This window comes from Balaenoptera ricei, chromosome 13, assembly GCF_028023285.1.
Source record: "Balaenoptera ricei isolate mBalRic1 chromosome 13, mBalRic1.hap2, whole genome shotgun sequence".
In the NCBI taxonomy this organism is placed as follows: domain Eukaryota; kingdom Metazoa; phylum Chordata; class Mammalia; order Artiodactyla; family Balaenopteridae; genus Balaenoptera; species Balaenoptera ricei.
The window spans coordinates 70971224-70997563 of record NC_082651.1 but is presented as its reverse complement, the minus strand read 5'-3'; the positions used below and the strand labels follow the sequence as shown (position 1 = coordinate 70997563).

At 37.0% G+C, this 26340-nt stretch overlaps 1 protein-coding gene across 3 annotated transcripts in view; it reads right to left on the bottom strand.

Moving 5' to 3' along the window:
* Window positions 1–26340, bottom strand: part of MAP4K3 (mitogen-activated protein kinase kinase kinase kinase 3) — a 198221-nt gene that overhangs the window by 44639 nt on the left and 127242 nt on the right. For 2 of the 3 annotated variants that reach the window (XM_059943542.1, XM_059943545.1), the window contains 8 exons: window positions 26055–26127; window positions 14895–15026; window positions 14635–14697; window positions 14468–14549; window positions 14255–14365; window positions 9289–9367; window positions 4210–4268; window positions 2859–2921 (listed from right to left, as the gene is read on the bottom strand). In XM_059943542.1, the coding sequence (XP_059799525.1) occupies window positions 2859–2921; window positions 4210–4268; window positions 9289–9367; window positions 14255–14365; window positions 14468–14549; window positions 14635–14697; window positions 14895–15026; window positions 26055–26127 (662 nt within the window). The remainder of the gene's footprint in view (window positions 1–2858; window positions 2922–4209; window positions 4269–9288; window positions 9368–14254; window positions 14366–14467; window positions 14550–14634; window positions 14698–14894; window positions 15027–26054; window positions 26128–26340) is intronic. The other variant, XM_059943544.1, reaches the window with a different exon arrangement.

Sequence of the window (26340 nt, the reverse complement as noted above, 5' to 3'; positions counted from 1 at the left end):
ATGGAAAACAGTACGGTAATTCCCCCCAAAATCAAGCACAGAATTATCATATGATCCAGCAGTTCCCCTTCTAGTTATACACCCAAAAGAACTAAAAGCAGAAACTTGACAGATACTTGTATATCTAGGTTCACAGATGCATTATTCACAATAGTGTCCATTGATGGATGAATGGATAAACAACATGTGGTTATACATATAATGAAATATTATTCAGGCTTAAGAAATTTTGACACATGCTACAACATGGATGAATCTTGAAGATGTTATGACATTATGCCAAGTGAAGTGAGCCAGTCACTTACATTATTTGTCACACAACGACACATAATGTATGATTCCACTTACATGAGGTACCTAGAGTACAGAAAAATTCAGAGACAGAAAATAGAATGGCAGAATGGGAGTTATTGTATAATGGGTAAGGAGTTGCAGCATGGGAAGATGAAAACGTTCTGGAGATCAACAGTGGTGATGGTTGCACAACGATATGAATGTACTCAATGCCACTGGACTGTACACTTAAAAATGGTTACAATGGTAAATTTTATGTTATGCATACTTTACTACAATAAAAAAAGTAACTATGGAACATATATGTTGATTAAAAAGAGAGCATGAGCACAAGACCAGTATTAGTGGGGAAAAAATACTGACATTGTTGGGTAGAGGCAATAGTGGTTTGGGTTGGAATTGTTGAGCCAGGGTGCTTAGGTCAAATCCCAGCTCCACTATTATTCAGTTGGGTGGTTAAAGTCGATTTCAGCTTCTATGCACTTTAAATCCCCTTATTTGTAAAACAAGGATTATAATTTAACATATTTAAAGTATTGAGAATGTAAAGCCTGGTTTAAAAAAACTTCTAGGTAAGTGTTAGCTTTTATCATTAAAAGTGGGTTTTTTAAGGTTGATTTTATAAATAGTAGGACCTGACAAATATTTCATTCATCCCTCTTCTGCCAGAACTATCCACAAGTTAATTGTCCCTAAAGCCCTTCTCTGTCACAAGACTCCCTTATCAGCTGCTCCCTCTATCATAAGAAACTGCTGATTATGTAAGGGGTGTGGGAGGTAGTTCTAGGGAACAGAGCCATGATAACTCACTCAAGTTACTAGGCTAGTTACACACAGGGTAAAGAAAAGAATATTTGTAACTCTAAAAGTAGTATATTTCTGGTTTTGGTGCTGTATTTTCCTGGAGAATATTAATACATAAAACAGTCAATTTAAACTTTTGATTCTGTGGCCTTTTATTTCCACAACAAATGTCACTATTGTCATTCTAGCCTATATATGCCTAATTCTGAAGAAATTTTCAGTCCAGAAATCACTGGCAGTGCTGTCTTCAGGCACTGCATCTCACTTGTCCCCTAACATGGTTAATTCTGGCCTCATGCTTTCTGGCCTCTCTGGGCCATTTACTGACTCTTCTAGTGTTCCAACTGCTTCTTCCCACCTCCAGAGTTGGTTCTACCTTTGACTGCAAAACAGGCATCACCCCTGTGGTGACCTATTTTCTGTACTTTCTTTCTTCAGACCTAACTGGGGAACACATGCAATCTCATGGTTTCATCTATCATTTCCTCTTTGATGACTTCAATCTTCCTTTTCTGAGCTAATCCCATAACTCTAGTAGTAGTGTAACCATTCCATAATTTCAGCTCTTTATCTGCCGTCTCTCAGAACTGTGCCAATGACTGTTCCCACGTTAATTCCCATGACACTTAGTAGTCAACTGTCCATTATTTTCCTGGAAAATATATAATGGTTCCTATACAATACTGAAATCAGTCTTTTGGTCCCTCCCAGAAGGCAGATGAACCACATTAACCCAAAAGCTTTCCTCCTTCTTTGACTTCCATAGTACCTATTATATGTTAGCCTTTCCTCATCAATAGTCACCACCAGAAAAAATTTTGGCAATGCACTGTACATTTTGTTGCATGGCTAAGAGTTTATATATATAAGTATTTTCCACTGATCCAAGACTGCAACTTTCCTAAAAGAGAAATTATGTCTAAAATCTCTTTTATGTTCTACAAATGTTACTGGGCATAGATATAGGAATTTATATAAAGAATCATTTCAACTAACCAGAATTGAAAGAGGTATGTTATTAAGGCAGAAAGGAAGGAAAGAGAAGGAAAATTCGATTGAAAAGGCAGAAAAGTGGAATCTAGGAGTAAATATGGAGGCAACTTGGGGCCCTGGCCAGCTACAGAACTAGAAAAAACTATTTAATAGCAACTATTAAAAGTACTATTTAATATTTATTAGGGTTAATTGCCCATCTTTTCTTACCTAATGGTAAGATAGCCTTAATATTTATAACTTCAGGGAGTTTTTATAACCCAAATTTTGGCCTGAGAAAACTGGATACTTCATAATGCTACAAAGTTAAAATTTCATCTGAGACTGATTTCACTGTTAATCAGGGGTAGATTATTTTAAAAAATTATATATATTTTATTTTTGTAATATATGGATATGTATATATATATGGATGGTTTCTAGTTCACTAAAACAAGTCACATTATTCAAACTGGACATTTTTATAGGGAAATGTAATTTCTAAAGAAAAAAATCCATATCTGAGTGAGAAAACAAAATGTTCTTATAAAAAAGAAAAAACTTTAACTTTTTGTTGTAACATTATAATATATTCGAGTAAATATGTTTTAACGTGTAGAAAAAATTGTTATAATCCTTTATATATGGTAGGTTGCTAACTGGCAGGAACTTATAAAACAATGCTTAAATTGGTTCATTAAAACTGGACAAAATGTTTGATTAAAAAACCCTAAAAGCAATTAAGACTAAAACAATGCTGACAAAGAAAATCAGAAGATGAGAAATACCAGATTAGATCTTGCAGTGTAGTATATTTCTTCTGAACTGTCCAAAAAATCATCACTGTCGGGCTGTTTAGCAGAGACCAAGAAACCCAAGTTATTTACACTTAGACTAAAAGCCACAAATTCACAACGGGAAACTTTCACAAGTGAAGTAAGTCCTGCTAACATAACTTTATTGAGGTAAATGCAAAGTCAAATCAGATTAAGGAGCTTCTAAAAAAGCAACAGTGCAACAACTTTGCTCTATAATACAGTTAATAAATTAGTACAGAATTTAAATACATGCAATGGTAAGTTAAAAAGAGAAGCAGAAAATAACAACTGGCATTTATAAACATCATGATTATGTTTTCTTCTAAACTTTCTCCATCTTCTACATAAAGGTCAGGCTTAAGTATTATAACATGATCATTTTAAGAATTTTTCTTTAGCATTCCTTTCCTCCATGCTGGTATACTGAATTAGAGCAACTCCTTAAGTTAAAAGGCTAAAGACTCCCTTTGTATGCCTTTAGTCAAGTGGGTTAAAATAAGCATTAAATTTAAGAAGAAAGTTCCCACTTCATCCTGAGCGCTCATTAACAGTTACTTTCTTCTCATTATTAAGCAGAAAAGGGAAAAAAATGAAACATATAATCTGGATCTTTGGTTAAGTAATTTCATTAGGATTAATTCTGTTTGTTTTTTAAGTCTCATTTTTTATTCTTCCATAGAATATTAACATCTCAAATGTTTGTACAGCATTTTGCTTCTGAGACTGCACCTAATATTTTATCATATATCTGGAAAGGAGCATATAAAAAATTAACAAAAGAGAATCATGAAAAGAATGTTTTAGCAATCTTTAAATAAATGATAAATTTAATCTGCTCTGTACACCTAGTCTCTCCTGAGTTTCAGTTACTCCAAAGAGACTGGATTCTGTCCTGATAGTTAGAAAAGGTGGTTTACACTCTTAAAAAACTGCCCATAAATTTAATGAGAAGATATGCTACTACTGGCTCAACACCGTAGTTTAAAATTGTGGCATTTATCCTAATAAATATATACGCAAAAAGCCCCTCAAAAACTGCAAAGCAAAAATGAAAAGACAAAAAAAAAAAAAAAGGGCTAGCATTAAAAACATTTAATCAGCGAATGGTAAAACTAGTAGTTTCTCCTAAAATAATTTTGAAAATATTCAATCTCAGCAACACAGATTTATTTATTCCAAATTTTAGAATTAGTTACCTTTTTATTTCCCCAAATGCTTTGAAAATATTAATAACTAGCTTTTGTAGTCAGTACCAACATATCACAAAGACTAATTAAAACATTTACTTTCAGTGTTAAGATTCCAAGACTATACTACTTACAAGTTCATGATGTGGTTCTGTCTCCTTCCTTAAGGGTGGATCAAACTTTACTTGGCCAACTAAAAGAGAAAAAAAGTAAAGCCTTCATCTGTTTCCATATTTTTAATGATATAATAATTTAAAAAGTTACTCCCATAGCAAAACCTATTTAATTTTACCATCTCCCATAGACTGATCACAATCCAAAGATTTAAATAAAGAATCTGTTAGCTGGAAAAAACCCAAGAAAGTCTAAGCTGTTAAAGCTTAATCTAATAATCCTAGGCCTTTTCCGTAGTAAAAAAAAGATGATTTAACAAAATTACGTGTACGTTACAGTCAGGATCTAAGGTGCTACTTCATTGTGACCCAGCATAAAATAGAGACAATCTTAACTCAGTACTTCGGTATACAGACAGCAATTCAGGCAGAGTTATTTCTGGAAGCCAGCCTGCAAGATGGTCTCTAACGAGTCCTGCCTCCTAGAGTTCATAAACTTGTGTACTTCCTTCCCACTTCCCTGGGGTGGTCTATGTGACCAGACGAAAACGGCAGAATGATGGCATATGACTTCAGAGATAAGGCTTCTGTCTTGGGCTCTCTCTACTGGATCACTTGCTCTGGAGGAAGTCATGCTGTGAGCAGCCCTAAGGAGAGGCTACACTGCCAGGAACTGAAACCTTGGGCTAACAGCTCCGTGAGTAACCTTGGAAGCAAATCCTCCACCTCAGTTAAGCCCTGGGAAGACTGCAGCCCCAGCTGACACCCTGATTGTCATGACAGACCCTGAGGCAGAACCACCCAGCTAGGCTGTCCTGGACTCCTGACCCTTAGAATATGTGTGAGATGATAAATGTTTATTGTTTTAAGCTGCTAAATTTTGGGGTAATTTGTTATACAACAATAAATAACTACACTTCTGCAGCTAAAGTATAAACTAAATACTAGAGCCAACACAAATTGACTATACTACATTCACCTTTCCCCCTGCTATTCTAATTTAATGAATGTTTCACTACCTTTACCTTTAATTTCTGTATCTCATTATCATTGTCATTATCTGCTTTTATAACCTGGGTACAGCATTCAAGACCACTGAGATAAAAGCAGAGGCACAGGGCTTCCCTGGTGGCGCAGTGGTTGGGAGTCCGCCTGCCAGTGCGGGGGATGCGGGTTCGGGCCTTGGTCCGGGAAGATCCCACACGCCGCTGAGCGGCTGGGCCCGTGCGCCACAACTGCTGAGCCTGCCCTCTAGAGCCCACGAGCCACAACTACTGAGCCTGCGAGCCACAGCTACTGAAGCCCGCGCGCCTAGGGCTCGTGCTCCGCAGCAAAGACTGGCCCCCGCTCAACGCAGCTGGAGAGGGCCTGTGTGCAGCGGCGGGGACCCAACGCAGCCAAAAATAAGTAGATAAATAAATTAAAAAAAAAAAAAGGAGGGCTTCCCTGGTGGTGCAGTGGTTGAGAATCTGCCTGCCAATGCAGGGGACACGGGTTCGAGCCCTGGTCTGGGAAGATCCCACGTGCCGTGGAGCAGCTGGGCCTGTGAGCCACAATTACTGAGCCTGTGCGTCTGGAGCCTGTGCTCCGCAACAAGAGAGGCCGTGATAGTGAGAGGCCCACGCACCGCGATGAAGAGTGGCCCCCGCTTGCCACAACTAGAGAAAGCCCTCGCACAGAAACGAAGACCCAACACAGCCATAAATAAATAAATAAACAAATACTTTAAAAAAAAAAAAAAAAAGACTGCATAAGCAAATAAAATCCCAAGTTTTTAAAAAAAAAAAAAAAAAAAAAAAAGGAGAGGCACAAATATAAAACATTAAAAAGAAGAAAAACAGTCACAAATAATATCACAGCTCAACTAGTAAGGGCTCAGCCAAAACAGCCATTCTCAATCAAGGCAGGGAAATGAGTGAGATTTCAAAGTACAATCATTTTATAAATGTTTTGATTTTAGCTTAGTATGTATGGTTTACTGTGAATGTTAATGCCAAATAAAGGAGATCATGAGATTTGAATATTTAGCAATAGGAGGCACAAGTAAAAAAGGTTGAGAAACACAGCCCTACAAGATCTCCAGTTGTGTGTGAAGAAGTATGTATATGCTTTATAGCTGTTATGCACTTGATATCAAATTCTGGCCCTTAGAGATAAGTAGGCTGTTCAATAATGGGTTCCTCATACCTGTTCACATATGATCACATATCAAAGATTACAAAATAGATTTTAGTAAGGTATTAAAACATATTTTATATATATATATATATCTCACCTTGATAGAGGCCCTATTGAACAACTCTCACCTAAACTTGTCATCAAATGGCAAAATTAAATCTGTAATAAAATTACATGAGGACAGTTTCATGCATTATCTGCCTTGTGTTATCATCACATGTGAACATGCCTGTTTCCACGGGACTGCATAATCACTAAGTACAGGGGTGCAGGGATGCTGTCTTAGACTTTCATTTTTATTATTATTATTATTATTTTTTGGCTGTGTTGAGTCTTCGTTGCTGCACGCGCGCCTTCTCTAGTTGCGGCAAGCAGGGGCTACTCTTCATTGCGGTGCGCGGGCTTCTCATTGTGGTGGCTTCTCTTGTTGTGCAGCATGGGCTCTAGGCTTGTGGGCTTCAGTAGTTGGGGCACGCAGGCTCAGTAGTTGTGGCTCATGGGCTCTAGAGCACAGGCTCAGTAGTTGTGGCTCACGGGCCCAGTTGCTCCGTGGCATGTGGGATCTTCCCGGACCAGGGCTTGAACCCCTGTCCCCTGCATCGACAGGTGGATTCTTAACCACTGCGCCACCAGGGAAGTCCCTAGACTAACTTTCATAGCAAGGACAGAACCCCAGCTGTAGCAGGTATTCAATACCCCTGTACTCTGTGGGAACACTTTTCCAGAGACAGGAGCCCGTACAGCAAAGTCCCTACGGAGATTCATTCTTCATACCTTACACTGGTATCACTCTTCTGTTCTCTCCAAATTCCCTAAAGTTATGGTAAGTGTCTGCCACAGGACATTCCAACTACTGTTCAAATAATTGCTGGGCAATCATCCCAGGCTACAGTGCTATTTATGATGTTCTTAATAATGTCGAAAAGTCCTACTTATCTGTAATTGTCTATTGGTCTTGATCTCTGTTTCTGCTACCATCTCCTTGAACGTATGTCAAGCGACACACCATAAATTTATATTTTACTACCCAGATGAAAACTCCTCCTTAGCTTCTTTGAAATAGCTCTGACATGATCACTTACTGACCCATCACTAGCCATTAGGGGTCAAAACTGATCCTACTATGGCAGACAAGAAGAGCCCCAGAATTATTTCTTCTTAAAGCAAGTCTTTGCTTATCATATTTAACTGAAGGCAGAGGGGACTTCCTAAAAGGGAAAGAGCAACAAACTTTCTGCAAGTGAGCCAATTTTTACATATATGTTGCCCAAACACCATTTAGTTTAATAAAGAGAAAACCTTGGTTGCATGGAGAGATACCATGTAATTGTAAACACAAAACATTATCAAGAGCAACAAATATATACAAATACTAAAATAAATTATTTTTTCTAAAGCCTGCCTTTATCGTCAATAGCATGACTGATTACTCTATATATCACATCTCACATAAAATCATAAAACATCCTAAGAAAGCAGATACTACAACACTGCATAAGATTTTAAAGCCTCAAACATCAAACCCACAAATTGTAAGAAGTGGTGGTTTTAATCCTGTTGCTACCTCAACATACTAGAGGGATATGACACCTTTCTTACTGGCAAACACGGGAGAAGGGAAGATGTTCATCAAAAGGAGGGCATATCAGAGTCTCAGAAAAACTAGGGTAAAGGCATCTATAGTTTCAAATAGCATGTACACACATATGCAGTTAGGAGCTGAGAATCACTGATATAAACTAGTAAAGAACGCCTAAGAGGAAACTGCACTTTGCAGTAAAGGGCCTGACAATACAATTTAAAAACAGAATTGGATAACAAGATAGAAAGTACTTTAGATTTTCAGTAGTACTGAACACAGAAGGTTTTCTAACTGCAAAGGCATCTCTAATCACCTTTTGTATTATTAAAGAAATGACAAAGACGTATTGTAATTACTTTTTGTACATTAAAAAATAATGGGAAAAGCTCACATGCTAAGGTTGTCATTTTCAGAAAAATACTTTTGGGGAAAAATTAGCAAATTTAAATCACATGGCTTCAGAGGGAGCTATAAAGGTTAAGTTTATATGGTCACACAACTAACTGTAGGCAAAGTACAAATCCCAGTCATGGGCTTTTTGTAAAGTAGATGGTGCTATCTTTCAAGAATTTCCTTCTTTTAAGAGCATTTCCAGGTAGCACCAGCACCAAGCTCTGCCAAGAACTTAACACACAGTGTACGGTCCAGCCAAAATTCCAAAGGAAGGTTCACAAAGGACTTGCAGTGTGAAAGCCACACAGGCGTGCTGAGGTGGTTTCTGAACTGGAGCCGTGTTTGCGAAAGATCGCTGGGCTGGAAGCCGAGAGATCTAGGGCTTGCTGTTAACCAGGTGTATGACTCCATCCCACAGGCGGATCTATTCATCTCTGCATTTCTTTTCTGTTTTCTATTAAATGGTGATAGTGCCTGTCCCTACTTACCTTACTTAGCTTTTAAATGTGCAGACCTCTCCCCGTCCTGGCTCTCCTGGACCATCAGCTTCTATCTAACCCGGGAGCTTGTGAGAAGTAAAGAACCTCAGGTCTCACCCCAGATCTACTGAATCAGAAACCGCATTTTAGCAAGCTCTCTAGGCAAGTTCTACCCACATGGAAGTTTAGGGAGCACTGCCTTGATTACTTCTATCCTGCCTATTCTAGGAATTTTATTCCTCTTCCCAAACAATAACAACATAAATACACGCCCCCAGACACCACCAGAAAGTCCTCAGGAGTAAGGAAAATGAAATTCTTACTGCCTTAATTAAACTCTACCTTTCAAAGCATCTAATAAGAAAAGCCACTTAGAAGAAAATGAAGCAAAAATAACGGCAACTAAATTAAAACTTGAAATCTTATTTTTCATTGTTAAATTATAAACCGTGTATAGGATACACTTACAGTTTATCTCCGAGCGTGTTTTTTCTTCTCTCACATTTCTACTTGTTGAGTGAATTCTATGTGGGACAGCAACAAGAGGCTAGGAAAGAACAAAATCAATGACAAGCCACAGTCTGGTCCACAGAATTACCCAAATATGAAAGAAATACTTCTCTTTATATAAAAATGGGAACAAAATACAACTTTGTTAATATTTGTTTAAAAAATGGCAACCAGAAACTGAAAGCTTCTTACTCCTCAAACTGGGAGCTTAAGATTAGGGATATACTTTATCCACAGCAGGTTCCCAGTTAATGTTCTATGAGTTGAATATAAATAAATATTCAAAATTGAATACTTCAAGAACACAATAGCTGTTCAAAAGCTGCAGCTAGCTTTCCCTGTTGCAGAGGAGAAAATTATAATTGAAAAAAAATCTGGTTCAACTTCTTATATCAAGAAGGATGAGATAAATGAAATGAAATAATGCTAAAGGCATTAATGATTTATGGTCTTCTTACCTAGTAAACACAACATTTCCCCACCTTAATGCCTTTTCTTGTAGAAGCAGCACTCTATTTTCTTTCCTTCTATTTTATTAAAATCTCTCTATGTGTACTGTCACTTTCAGAGAGAAATATCCTGGGGGGTAGGTGAAGTGGGGATGAGTTCTTCTTGCTATTAATTCATGGACATTCCTCCAACCTTACGGAGTAAAAAAGGCCCTATTTGAAAAGTTTCTGCAACTCCATTCTATACACTCTAAGGCTTCACTTAAGAGGTGATGCCAGCATCTATTTCATGTACCAAATAGGTTTTTTCTTCTGTGTGTGAAACACTATCTTTGAAGTTTTACTACCTTTGAAGGAGATACACTCTTACACATATCTTTTGGAAAATGTAATTCATAAACATTTGAGCTCAAATTCTTAAGACTCTATAAGCCAAATCAAGAACAGGACCCAAGTTAACTATTCTCAGTATAGGCACCTCTCAGGAAATAAAGATATATGAATCTAAGACCCAAATATTAAAACACCAATGTAGTAAAACAGTAGCAAAAATAATTTAAAAAATTAAGTATTTAAACTTTACATGTACACAGTGATTTGTAGTTTACAAAGTGCTTTCATATACCTTAGCTCATTCTGTCCTCAAAATAAACTTGTGAAACAAGTATTAATCTTCATTTTATAGATGAGGACATTCAGCTAGTTAGCTGCAGAACAAGAAAAACCCTGGACTTTTGATCACAATATTTGGAGCAAAAACAAACAAGCAAAAATAGGTATCATGTTAGGTTAGTCACACATACTGCTGTTATCAGTGAACATGGATGAAATCTATGCTTTCTATGAGAACAGTTTTACTTTCCCAGCTTCAACAGTGCAATTATAAAATTATTAAATCTTATAATGCTGTACCTAGTACATGGGTTAACATACAGGAGAAGAAAATGCTATTAATCACAATTACTTCAATGTGTAGTACTTCTAAGACAGAAACTACATGGGAACCCTACATGAAAAGTCAACTTTCTTCCACTGTGAATAATGTATACTAAACTAAAACAACTAAAGACTAAAGTAGAACTAGTACACGTGCTAAATATTTTCAAGAGAATTCAACTTCCACACAATATTATATAGTATCACAGCAAGTGCTGAAATGCTAGTTAGACACATTCAAATTCTGAGTGACAATGCAGTACTTAGCCATTATAATTACAAATCATTTGCAAATAATAAGACTTAGATACTACCTATTATGTATAACATATATTGTAGTATTATATATGTATAAATTACTATAGATTTCTCTGGGGAAAGTATGATCTTAAACTATGGTGAGAAGAAAAGTTACCCTCTTCCCTAACCAACAATTATAATACTAATAACATAGTCTTGATAAGGAGAAATTCCTTTCTCTGCTATATGAGAAAATTTCAGAAGAATCTTTATTCCACAGGTTGCTTCTATATTTGGTTTATTATTTCTCCTCTTTAAACACATTTTAAAGGACTTTATAATTCAGCACAACACGTAAACAGGATGAAGTAAGGGACAACAATGCAGCATCTAGTGCACTGAAAGAGTACAGGCAGTCCTCGTCCTGTAGTCTTGATATGCACAAATTTCAGTTACTATAATACAGTTAAATTACACTAGTCCTCTATAACATGGTTCAAATTTCAGTCACCAGTTTATTAATTGTATAATATTATATAACATTAATTGTATATTATTCAGTATATTAATCTTATCAACATTCAGTATATTAATTATAATTGCATAAAACACAAACTTCACTGCCTGCTTGTCAGTCCACAGATCACTGTGTGAATAACAGATGCACATCATGATCCGTAACTAATCACATCACTACTTTCAAAGTCTGTCTGTGACTGGTCACTGAGCATCTGTTATTCAGTTCATGCACAGACAGCGAAGTGTGTAGTTGTGCTGCCTCCTTGTCTCCCAGTGATAATATACTCATGTGACATTTTTACAAAAATTGGTAACTGAAAGAAGAAATTAGCTAACAAAGATAAAACTGCTGCAAAGAAATAGAAAGTGATAACTCTGGATAATGTTGGAAATGAAGTTTGAATCAAACATAAATGAAGTTACAGGAGAAAATAGCTGACTGTGAGAATGCTGAAACTGCCACTGTTCAAGAGACTGTGAACACACAGCCAGGGTAACGTAGCGAAGGTGAACCTGACATAAGTGAAGAAAGAAGTCCTGATAAAAAGGATGAAGGTGCCCCAAAAGAAGGGGCGCTAGCAAAAAATTTCACATCACAGGACTACTGAGGTTATTTCATGCATTGAAAGTTCAAAGGATAAAATATTGGAAGCTGACCTGAACTTAGAAAGGAATCTGACATTCACCAAAGCATAAAGAAGATACTTGCTCTGTGTCATAAAGTTATATGACAAGAAGAAGGCAAACACTATGCAATCTACTCAATAAACAGACTACTTGATAATGAAACAATCCATGGAAGTGTTTTTTTTTTTTTAAACAAAGAAAAGAAACACAATTCTCACAGGTTCTAATACTTTACAATGTATTAAATAAAATATTAGTTTTACTATTTTTATCATTCCCCTATACATTTAAAACTGACAATAAGAGAGTTTTTAATCTTCTAACAAAAATGTTTTAAGGTCACAAAACAATTATAATTTTTCTCCTTGAGTATTAAGATCGCTTTGCAGGGGACTTCCCTGGTGGCGCAGTGGTTGAGAGCCTGCCTGCCAATGCAGGGGACACAGGTTTGAGCCCTGGTCCGGGAAGATCCCACATGTTGCGGAGCAACTAAGCCTGTGTGCCACAGCTACTGAGCCTGTGCTCTAGAGCCCGCGAGCCACAACTATTGAGACCACATGCCACAACTACTGAAGCCCTCGGGCCTAAAGCCCGTGCTCCACCACAAGAGAAGCCACTGCAATGAGAAGCCTGCGCACCGTAAAGAAGAGTAGCCCCTGCTCACCGTAACTAGAGAAAGCCCCGCTCAGCAACAAAGACCCAATGCAGCCATAAATAAATAAATAAATAAATAAATAAATAAATAAATTTACATACAAAAAAATGCTGTTGGATCCTTTCAAAAAAAAAAAAAGATCGCGGGGCTTCCCTGGTGGCGCAGTGGTTGAGAATCTGCCTGCCAATGCAGGGGACACGGGTTCGAGCCCTGGTCTGGGAGGATCCCACATGCCGCGGAGCAACTGGGCCCGTGAGCCACAACTACTGAGCCTGCGCGTCTGGAGCCTGTGCTCCGCAACAAGAGAGGCCACAATAGTGAGAGGCCCGCGCACCGCGATGAAGAGCGGCCCCCACGTGCCACAACTGGAGAAAGCCCTCGCACAGAAACGAAGACCCAACACAGCCATAAATAAAATAAATAAATAAATTAAAAAAAAAAAAAAAAGATCACTTTGCAGGATTTCACCTTACTTGGTCATTTGTACAGTCCTTTACTACCATGCAAATGAAGGAACACCTGTATATCAAATTATAGAAGAATTTATAAAGCAAAACAACAAAACCCAATTTCTCCCTTGTATAAAGTCAATAATACTTTATAATTCTTAAGTTTTTTGTTTTCAAATACTTCTCCAGACCTTTAAACAAAGGGATAGTAGCTTATTTATAGTTGTATAAAGATGACAAGCTAGAACAATGATGAATTGATAGAAAGGTTCTCTCTTACCTAAGACAATCCGAGACCACCTTTCTGACCACTGAGAGCTATCGTTCCTTCAATATCATCAATGGAATTTACACCATTTTAAGTACCTTCCAAAAGCCAGTCAAGTTCAAGGCTATCCAGCTCAGTTACAGACCCAATAACAGAATTCTGACATGTCACATATACTGAGTTTATCTTAGGTGCCACAATTATTAGCTGAGTTAGGAATGTTACATATGCCAGCCGAAGTGAAGCTTCCATTCATACCAATGCTCCCATGATACTAGGGTTATTTAATTCTCTAACTACACTGGCTTATTTTTAAACACGTCTACAGCAGACAATTAGGGTAATAGTCACTAACAAAGTCAATCCTATACTTTCTACTAACCACTAATAACTCGTGAAATATTGTACAAGGATTCTTTTTGACAAGAAAATGGAATAGAAATTTTATGTATATTCTAATATCTTGTGTAGGTGCTTCCCATTTGCATTCTCTTTTACAATGGATTATTTATTTGCAACTTCATCTAAAATGACTACTTTAAAAAAACTACAGTAATTTCAAGAAGTAGATTAGATGATTCTGCCTTTGCCATTTTCAGAAAACAGTCTCTATAAGTAGTCAACAGGAAAAATCCAGCTCATGATTTCCAAAGTCAAGGAGTTAATTCTTCCCTCAAGAGTTGATTTAAACTAGATCCAGAACTTAAAAGAACTGATTTTTCAGATGTACATACTATATACATATATGCTATATATACTACTTGGTAAAAACAGTTCCTACCTCAGGATCATCATCATCAAAATCATGGTAAGTGGAATGATCTGGATTATTCACTTTATCCAACAGTTCGATTGCCAAAGACCGTGTCAAAGGCTGTGTGACAAACGGGTGCTATTAAAAATAAAATAACATAGTACAGAACACTTATTAGAAGTCTGTTTGAGTGACATTTTATCTTTTGAAAAAAGACATATTTCAGGGCAAAAATAATACCTGTAGTAGCTTTTCAGCAGTAGGTCTTTTTTTTGGATTTTTGGTAAGTGCCATTTTCACAAAATGATGAAAACTATTTGACCTAAGAAATTTTGAAAATCAGATTTTAAAATTTCAATTATTTTTTTGCTCATGACTATAAAAGTAAATAACACAAAAATACTTACCATTTTATTTTATCCTTTAGTTTAGGAGGCTGAAAATTGCTTTTTGTCATTAGAAATAATGCTCTGAAAAATCAACAACCATTACACAGCATTTTAAGATTGCATATTTTAATATATAATATTAATTCTATCACTATAATTCCCAAATAAGGTAAAGCAAGACTAAGAATATTACTTGTTCATGACATAATAAATAATACTGGGAGGCGGGGAGGGGACCTTAATTTAAGCACAGGATTCTTTAACTATGACACACTGACCTCATTGGGTGTAAGTCAAACATAGGAGGCTGCAGCTCAGCAAGTTCTATGGCAGTGATCCCCACTGCCCAGAGATCACAAAGCTGATTGTACCCCCCTTTCCTCTCAACGGCTGCGACTTCTGGAGCCATCCTGAAGGAAATAGTCCAGAAAAGAAAAATCTATTTATTGTATTTTCCTTCTTATTCCCATCAGAGGCACACCATCACTATGTAAGCTGAGGCCTATTTAGGCCTTGACATCTGAAAAATAAGTATGTAGTACTTAAAAGGCTCATATTTCCCAAGATCTCGACATCTCATAAGACTCTCCATCCCAAGCCCCTACTGATTTCTCCTTTGTTACTTTGTTAAGCTATTTACTATAAAGGTTTATAAAAATTTACAACTACAACAGAGCGACATGTAACAATTTGTCCACATCCCAATCTCTCTTCCTCTGTACATGCAAAATTCTATAGAGACATAACATGTAATAAATAACTTATCATTTTTAGCTCTTCCTTCTTACGTCAATAAACTGCAATCTGGCCTCCGACTGTTTTCACTTGACCAATACTATTTATTGGGGCACCAAGAATCTTCATTTAGTACTTAACTCACATTTACTATAAACTTAATTGGTTGGTGAAAAGTTATAAAAATGAGTGTCTGCTTTTAAAAAAATACATTTATTCACATGAAAGTTACCTGAATTCAGTATTTTTTTTGTTTCTTTCAACTTTACTGTAGTCTTATCCTAATTATACCTCTATAAATTTGTATTTTATTAAATAATTATGTTGATTTTCAAATATAAAACATTTCAAATCCTAAGCAGTAGTTTTGAAAAGAACTACTTGAGATAAACATTTGAACTCTTACATATCAAAAGTGTGAGTTAAACAGGCAGCCTTACAAGTATGTTTGTTTTCCTGGTATGATTTCAGGAAAGTCAAATATGTCAGTAAGTTAACCAAAAAAAAAATCCCTCTAACTTTCTAAATGCTTGGTCTTAAAATGTTTTTAATCTTTATTGATGGCTAGATTTCAGCCAGCTGTGGAAATGCCCCAGTAGAGGATAAAAGTGCACACTGGTGACATATTCTTAACTAGCTGGCCATGGCAGCTGATGTTCTCCCTTCCTCTACAAAAATATGAGTGAAAGATCCCACCCAGTGCACTTGTACTCCTGCCAGTTAAGTTGCATGCTTACCGCAATCAACTGAGTCATCTCTGAACCTGTTTATTTGCTATATTTGTTATTATAAATACATAATCTAATTAAATATTATAAAAACTAATTAATTGTGAAGGTAAAAAGAGTAAGCTGTTATGAAAATTAAAGTGTATGCTTTAGAAAAACTTGTTAAAGACAAGTTTCTAAAGACAGAAAAAACAAAAAATCTGGCAAATGAGGTTAAGAAAAGGATAGCTGTAAAAGATTAGGAAGGCTACAGACTGCATAATTCCATCTGTATGACACTGGGGGAAAAGGCAAAACCGTAGAGACAGAAATCAGATCAGGTGTTGCCAGAGGCTAGAGACGGGCCAAAAGAATTTACGAGAAGGGCACAAAAGAAAACTTTCCTGGGTGATGGGAACCTATGTTTTACACGGATTGTGGTGGCATTTTTCACTACCACAGAGTGTCTCAAAGTTCATAGAACTGTACACCTAATAAGGCTAAATTTATACCTCAATAAACCTGACTGGAAAAGTCACATGCTTTGTATATGACTGCATTTTAGAGAAAACACAAACCAGGAAATGTGGATGATTTACATCTAACTAGTTATCCACGCAAAGAAAAGGCTTTCGCCCTATATCAAATGATTGGCAAAAAAAAAAAAAAGTACACTCACATGCCTTAAATTGAAATAAAATGTTTAAGGTACATGTGTAGTGTATTAATTTTGAGATTTGCCAATTCCACAGACTTTTTTGATTAACTGGATAACTGCCAACCTTAGTCACAATGAATGAGAGATTCCATTCTATCCTACATCCCTAGAGTTTAGGTGGGAAAGACATGATACTAGAGAGAGTTGAAGAGTCGGAGTGTTCCAAAACATTATTTTGCCTCATTCACAATTTCACATGCTCCCAAGATATTACCTACTCTATCATTAGAAGAATGACATTAGTTTTTAATCTCTGAAGCTTCAGTTGGAGATCAGTTATCATCAACAAACATTTACGAAGCATGTGTAGAGAATCATGCTAGACCCTGGAGATTCAATGAGAGTTCCTCCAGATGTTTAAAATCAAACTGAGGAGACAGAGTACCTAAAAATAATAACAGATCGCTCTTTAAGCTCTTATTCCTCTCAGAAATCAATCCCGAACAATAAGAACAAAGAAGAGAAATAAAATCATATCATCTTTGAAAAATCCAGAAGACATATTTGGACTGGAAATGAAATAATAGTAACTGATGTGGCAAATAGGAGGAAGGACAAACCTAAGTGTGTGTAGAGGACAAGACCAACTAGCAAGCCAAGAACCCCAGAAATATGTAAAATTTAATGTACATCAGTTACTACTTTACTGATGACTAGGTTCCAACTAGCTGGTTCTTAGCCCCTAAGAATCCCAGAAAGGCTGACAAATTAGGGTTACAAACTTACAAAAGCAGAGTTAAGACTGAGGTTGAAAACAGGTATATTTATTTGCAAATGTCAAGTCTAAATAATGAATAGTTAGTCCACCAGATTCCTCTTCTCATCTATTAAAGCCCAGCAATTACTCCTTCCCCATTCCTACTGGATGAAGACCAAGAGAAACTGGATGAGGGGCTTCAGACTCAGACATATCAGGAACAAAGGAGAGCAGGGGCTGGGAGCAGTAGAAGTCTGTGTATAACAATGAGTTCCTCAGCTTCCTTCACTTACTCATTTCTGGGACACTAAAAACTGGGTTTACATGCTACATCCCATGCACACACGGCTACGAATCAGCTTTAAGTGCCTTGCTCTTCAATGTAAACCAGAAGAGAAGGGTTACTAGACATTTGAGGGAAGCCTCCATCATGAAAGCATGAGTCTCAAAAGCTTTGGAAATCTTACAGAAAGAAGAACAAAAATGATTTTTAAAAACTGACAGAAAATTAATGGATTAATCCAAGTGGTCCAAGATATAACTAATGAGTTCCAGAAAGAGAGAGCAGGAAAAAGCATAGCAAAGAAATTATCAAGGAAGTAATGCAAGAATACTTCCCAGAACTGAAAGACATGAATCCTGACTGAAAAGCACAAATGCCAAGTACAATGAATAAAAGTAAAAATGACAAAAGAACAAACAAAAACATTCTGAAGTATACCACCATGGAATACCAAACCATCAAAAAGATTCTAGTAGGGAGGGGTTACATTCAAATATCATGTGTCGACAGTTTCAGCCATTTTTGGAGCCCATCGGCTGCCCAGCCCCCCACCTCTCCATCAGTGTGTGATGCATTCCTTCCACATCTACCTACATGAAAGCGTCCCTCTGTGATGAGGATGGGGCAGTGGTCCACATATAGTCCAGTGCCAAGAGGGAAAAGTAAGGTGATGTGAGCGGAGTCCTCTTGGCTGTGTGGCTGACAGGGTCTTGCTGCTCCGGCTGGGTGTCAAGCCTAAGCATCTGAGGTGGCAGAGCCAAGTTCAGGACATTGGACCACCAGAAACCTCCCGGTCCCACGTAATATCAATCAGCGAGAGCTCTCAGAGATCCCTGTTTCAATGCTAAGACCCAGCTCCACTCAATGACCCGCAAGCTCCAGTGCTGGACACCCCATGCCAAACAACTAGCAAGACAGGAACACAACCCCACCTACTAGCAGGAAGGCGGCCTAAAATCATAATACGTTAACAGACACCCCAAAACACACCACCAGACGTGGTCCTGCCCACCAGAAAGACAAGATCCGGCCTCATCTGCCAGAACACAGGCACCAGTCCCCTCCACCAGGAAGCCTACACAACCCACTGAACCAACCTTACCCACTGGAAGTAGACACCAAAAACAATGGCAACTACGAACCTGCAGCCTGCGAAATGGAGAACCCAAACACAGTAAGTTAAGCAAAATGAGAAGACAGAGAAATATGCAGCAGATGAAGGAGCAAGGTAAGAACCCACCAGACCAAACAAATGAAGAGGAAATAGGCAGTCTACCTGAAAAAGAATTCAGAGTAATGATAGTAAAGATGATCCAAAATCTTGGAAATAGAATGGAGAAAATACAAGAAACATTTAACAAGGACCTCGAAGAACTAAAGAGCAAACAAACAATGATGAACAACACAATAAATGAGATTAAAAATTCTCTAGAAGGAATCAATAGCAGAATAACTGAGGCAGAAGAATGGATAACTGACCTGGAAGATAAAATAGTGGAAATAACTACCACAGAGCAGAATAAAGAAAAAAGAATGAAAAGAATTGAAGACAGTCTCAGAGACCTCTGGGACAACATTGAATGCACAAACATTTGAATTATAGGGGTCCCAGAAGAAGAAGAGAAAAAGAAAGGGACTGAGAAAATATTCGAAGAGATTATAGTTGAAAACTCCCCTAATATGGGAAAGGAAATAGTCAAGTCCAGAGCGCACAGAGAGTCCATTACAGGATAAATCCAAGGAGAAACACGCCAAGACACATATTAATCAAACTATCAAAAATTAAATACAAAGAAAAAATATTAAAAGCAGCAAGGGAAAAGCAACAAATAACATACAAGGGAATCCCCATAAGGTTAACAGCCGATCTTTCAGCAGAAACTCTGCAAGCCAGAAGGGAGTGGCAGGACATATTTAAAGTGATGAAGGGGAAAACCTACAACCAAGATTACTCTACCAAGCAAGGATCTCTTTCAGGTTCAATGGAGAAATTAAAACCTTTACAAACAAGCAAAAGTTAAGAGAAGTTAGCACCACCAAACCAGCTTTACAACAAATGCTAAAGGAACTTCTCCAGGCAGGAAACACAAGAGAAGGAAAAGACCTACAATAACAACCCAAAACAATTAAGAAAATGGTAACAGGAACATATGCATCGATAATTTCCTTAAATGTAAATGGATTAAATGCTCCAACCAAAAGACAGACTGGCTGAATGGATACAAAAACAAGACCCATATATATGCTGTCTACAAGAGACTCACCTCAGACCTAGGGACACATACAGACTGAAAGTGAGGGGATGGAAAAAAATATTCCATGCAAATGGAAATCAAAAGAAAGCTGGAGTAGCAGTTCTCATATCACACAAAATAGACTTTAAAATAAAGACTATTACAAGAGACAAAGAAGGACATTCCATAATGATCAAGGGATCAATCCAAGAAGAAGATATAACAATTGTAAATATTTATCCACCCAACAAAGGAGCACCTCAATACATGAGGCAAATGTTAACAGCCAGAAAAGGGGAAATCGACAGTAACACAATCATAGTAGGGGACTTTAACGCCCCACTTTCACCATGGACAAATCACCCAAAATAAAAATAAATTAGGAAAACAAGCTTTAAACAACACATTAAACAAGATGGACTTAATTGATATTTATAGGACATTCCATCCAAAAACAACAGAATATACTTTCTTCTCAAGTGCTCATGGAACATTCTCCAGGATAGATCATATCTTGGGTAACAAATCAAGCCTCGGTAAATTTAAGAAAATTGAAATATCAAGTATCTTTTCCGACCACAACGCTATGAGACTAGATAGAAATAACAGGAAAAAAACTGTAAAAAATACAAACACATGGAGGCTAAACAATATGCTACTAAATAACCAAGAGATCACTGAAAAAAAAAAAAGAGGGAATCAAAAAATACCTAGAAACAAATGACAATGAAAACACGATGACCCAAAACTTAGGAATGCAGCAAAAGCAGTTCTAAGAGGGAAATTTATAGCAATACAATCCTACCTCAAGAAACAAGAAAAATCTCAAATAAACAACCTAAACTTATATCTAAAGCAACTAGAGAAAGAAGAACAAAAAAACCCCAAAGTTAGCAGAAGGAAAGAAATCATAAAGATCAGAGTAGAAATAAATGAAATAGAAACAAAGAAAACAATAGCAAAGAACAATAAAAACAAAAGCTGGTTTTTGAGAAGATAAACAAAATTGATAAACCATTAGCCAGACTCATCAAGAAAAAAAGGGAGAAGACTCAAATCAACAGAATTAGAAATGAAAAAGGAGAAGTAACAACAGGCCCTGCAGAAATACAAAGCATCATAAGGGACTACTACAAGCAACTCTATGCCAGTAAAATGGACAACCTGGAAACAATGGACAAATTCTTAGAAAAGCACAACCTTCCAAGACAACCAGGAAGAAACAGAAAATATAAACAGACTAATCACAAGCACTGAAATTGAGACTGTGATTAAAAATCTTCCAACAAACAATAGTCTAGGACCAGGTGGCTTCACAGGCGAATTCTATCAAATATTTAGAGAAGAGCCAATACCTATTCTTCTCAAACTCTTCCAAAGTATAGCAGAGGGGGAGACGCTCCCAAACTCATTCTACGAGGCCACCATCACCCTGATACCAAAACCAGACAAAGATATCACAAAAAGGAAAACTACAGGCCAATATCACTGATGAACATAGATGCAAAAATCCTCAACAAAATACTAGCAAACAGAATCCAACAACACATTAAGATGATCATATGCCGTGATCAAGTGGGGTTTCTCCATGAATGCAAGGATTCTTCAATATACGCAAATCAATCAATGTGATACACCATATTAACAAATTGAAGGATAAAAACCGTATGATCATCTCAATAGATGCAGAAAAAGCTTTTGACAAAATTCAACACCCATTTATGATAAAAACTCTCCAGGAAGTAGACACAGAGGGAACTTACCTCATCATAATAAAGGCCATATATGACAAACCCACAGCCAACATCATTCTCAATGGTGAAAAACTGAAACCATTTCCACTAAGATCAGGAACAAGACAAGGTTGCCCACTCTTACCACTATTATTCAACATAGTTTTAGAAGTTTTAGCCACAGCAATCAGAGAAGAAAAAGAAATAAAAGGAATCCAAATCGGAAAAGAAGAAGTAAAACTGTCACTGTGTGCCAGTGACACATAGTCACATATAGAGGAATCTTTCAGATGACATGATACTATACATAGAGAATCCTAAAGATGCTACCAGAAAACTACCAGAGCTAATCCATGAATTTGGTAAAGTAGCAGGATACACAATTAATACACAGAAATCTCTTGCATTTCTATACACTAATGATGAAAAATCTGAAAGAGAAATTAAGGAAACACTCTCATTTACCACTGCAACAAAAAGAATCGAATACCTAGGAATAAACCTACCTAAGGAGACAAAAGACCTGTATGCAGAAAACTATAAGACACTGATGATAGAAATTAAAGATGATACAAACAGATGGAGAGATACACCATGTTCTTGGATTGGAAGAATCAACACTGTGAAAATGACTATATTATCCAAAGCAATCTACAGATTCAAATCAATCCCTATCAAACTACTAATGGCATTTTTCACAGAACTAGAACAAAAAATTTCACAATTTGTATGGAAACACAAAAGACCCCGAAGAGCCAAAGCAATCTTGACAAAGAAAAACGGAGCTGGAGGAATCAGGCTCCCTGACTTCAGACTATACTACAAAGCTACAGTAATCAAGACAGTATGGTACTGGCACAAAAACAGAAATATAGATCAATGGAACAGGATAGAAAGTCCAGAGATAAACCCATGCACCTATGGTCAACTAATCTTTGACACAGGAGGCAAGGGTATACAGTGGAGAAGAGATGGTGGTGCTGGGAAATCTGGACAGCTACAATAAGTGGTGCTGGGAAAACTGGACAGCTACATGTAAAAGAATGATATTAGAACACTCCCTAACACAAAAATAAACTCAAAATGGATTAAAGACCTAAATGTAAGACCGGACACTATAAAACTCTTAGAGGAAAACATAGGCAGAAAACTCTATGATATAAATTACAGCAAGATCCTTTCTGACCCACCTCCTAGAGAAATGGAAATAAAAACAAAAATAAACAAACAGAACCTAATGAAACTTAAAAGCTTTTGCACAGCAAAGGAAACCATAAACAAGACGAAAAGACAACCCTCAGAATGGGAGAAAATATTTGCAAACGAAGCAACTGACAAAGGATTAATCTCCAAAATATACAAGCAGCTCATGCAGCTCAATATCAAAAAAACAAACAACCCAATCAAAAAATGGGCAGAAGACGTAAATAGACATTTCTCCAAAGAAGACATACAGATTGCCAACAAACACATGAAAGGATGCTCAACATCACTAATCATTAGAGAAATGGAAATCAAAACTACATGAGGTATCACCTCACACTGGTCAGAATGGCCATCATCAAAAAATCTACAAACAATAAATGCTGGAGAGGGTGTGGAGAAAAGTGAACCCTCCTGCACTGTTGTTGGAACGTAAATTGATACAGCCACTGATATGGAGAACAGTATGGAGGTTCCTTAAAAAACTAAAAATAGAACTACCACACGACCCAGCAATCCCACTACTGGGCATATACCCTGAGAAAACCATAATTCAAAAAGAGACATGTACCACAATGTTCACTGCAGCACTATTTACAATAGCCAGGACATGGAAGCAACCTAAGTGTCCATCGACAGATGAATGGATAAAGAAGATGTGGCACATATATACAATGGAATATTACTCAGCCATAAAAACAAACAAAATTGAACTATTTGTAGTGAGGTGGATGGACCTAGAGTCTGTCATACAGAGTGAAGTAAGTCAGAAAGAGAAAAACAAATACTGTATGCTAACACATGTATGGAATCTAAAAAAAAAAAAAAATGGTTCTGACGAACCTAGGGGCAGGATAGGAATAAAGACGCAGATGTAGAGAATGGACTTGAGGACAAGGGGAGGGGGAAGGGTAAGCTGGGACGAAGTGAGAGAGTACCACTGACATGTATATAGTACCAAATGTAAAATTGATAGCTAGTGGGAAGCAGCCGCATAGCACAGGGAGATCAGCTCAGTGCTTTGTGACCACCTACAGGGGTGGGAGGGAGACGCAAGAGGGAGGAGATATGGGGATACATGTATACGTATAGCTGATTCACTTTGTTATATAGCAGAAACTAACACAACATTGTAAAGCGATTATACTCCAATAAAGATGTTAAAAAAAAATCTTGTGTCATAATGGCATCACAGTTCCCATCAACATCAGAGAAAAGACAGTAGAGCAATGCTTCAAAAATTCCAACCTAGAATGCCATATTCATCCAAATTATCAATCATGTGTGTGTGAGGCTAGACATGCAGAGTCTCAAAAATTTTTACCCCTCAAATTTCTCAGGAAGTTATCAAAACATGAGAGAGGGAGAAATTTATGAAGGAGGAAGAAGACCTGGATTCCAGGAAATGAATTCCCAAGGCGAAGCTATGGAAAAAACCTAGAAAATAAACATTTCAGATTGGAATAGGAGGGAGGAGGACCCCGGGAAGACTTAACTTTAATAAAAACAAAACAAAACAAATTAAAACAAAGCAAAAAAACCCTCCCAAAATCAGGACTATTTATGGCTTGGAAAATTATATAGAGGCATCTTTCAGACTGCAGTATATGGGGAGGTATGGAAGTCTTGGCCAGGGATTAAAAATACAAACTAAACAAATAAAAAATGAAGAAATTATTAGATATAAGAAAAAATTTTAAAGACAGTAAGTGTAATAGTAGTATAATAATTGACTCAGCAAGTACATTGAAAGGATAAGAAGACTGAATGATGAATGAAGAGAACTATTAATAAAATCTTCACCTATTGTAACACAAAGCCTATAAATAATAATTGATAAGGCTACAGATGGCAGAAGACACAACTAGAAGAATTTATCAGTCTCTTTAGCACTATTTGACTTTTAAAGTATGTACCTGTTTGATAAAAAGACAAATATCAAAAATGGTATATATCATATCTTAAATATGAAAAGAAGTCCTCCAGATTAGTGCTGTCCCACTGCTGAGGAGGCAGACCAGGAGGGCATTGGGGGAGGAATGGTAGCACTTAAGCTGAAGGAATGTTAATATTTCCAGAGTGCCGTTACTTCAAGGGAATCATGTGAGCAAAAAAGCTCTATACCTATCCACCACTATATGCACAATGACTAACAGCGTATCTGGCACATAGTAAGTGGTAAAAATATTTATTGAACAAATAAATGAATGAGTAAGACAGTTTGTATAGAATGATCAAAGAACACCCAGCAGACAAACATGGCTAGAGAGGAAGGTCTGTGGAGGCAACTAGTAGACCTTAAAGTTAATGAGGCAGGGACTTCCCTGGTGGTGCACTGGTTAAGAATCCGCCTGCCAATGCAGGGGACACGGGTTCGATCCCTAGTCTGGGAGGATCCCACATGATGTGAAGCAACTAAGCCCGTGAGCCATAACTACTGAGCCTGCGGCACTCAAAAGCCCGCAGGCCACAACTACTGAAGCCTGGGCCTAGAGCCTGTGCTCTGCAACAAGAGAAGCCACTGCAATGAGAAGCCCATGGACCACAACAAAGAGTAGCCCCTGCTCACAGAAACTAGAGAAAGCCCGTGCGCAGCAATGAAGACCGAACACAGCCAAAAATAAATAAATAAATAAATTTAAAAAAAAAAAGTTAATGAGGCAGATAGAGGCCAGACACCGGAAGATTCCAAATGCCAAGAAATATGTACTTGATCTTGTGTGCAACCAAGATATGTCAAAAAGTTTTGAGCTAGGGAATACTGTGAATAAAACAATGTTGAAAAATTCATCAGAATACGGACTAATCTGTGAAAATACACGTAATATATGTAGGACCAAGAGTTGGGGTTTTTCTGGGCAAAACTGGAACTATATCAAGGTTTCTAAAAGTATATCAACCTTTAAAGCCCTTTCCACATAATGAAAAATAGTATGGTAGAATATTCTATGGCTATGTATTGTAATTCATCCAAAAGTATACATGCCTAAATTACTTAGCCTGTTGCTGACCTCCTTAATCTGTTTTAGTCCTAATAATTTTGACCATTCAGTCTATTTTTTAATAAACACTGCATACAATAATGACAGAAAAACAAAAAGTTAAATTATCAATTAAAATACAATTACCAATATGGTGTACCAATGAAAGACTTCCGTTTGGCAATTGTAGCTGTTATCTGAGCAGACACTCCAAAATCAGCTATTAAAAAAAGAGATACGTTTAGAAAATAAAGTAAAATTATTTAAAAGTAACATGAGAAATTTTTAATAATTATTTCAATTAAATTAATTTCACAGAAATGAGATATTCTCAAACATCACATTAAGATTTGTTAACTCTAATGGACTAGCATTAAGATATCACAAAATAGTGTGTATGACAGCCAAATGGGTTCCCATACATCCCCACACG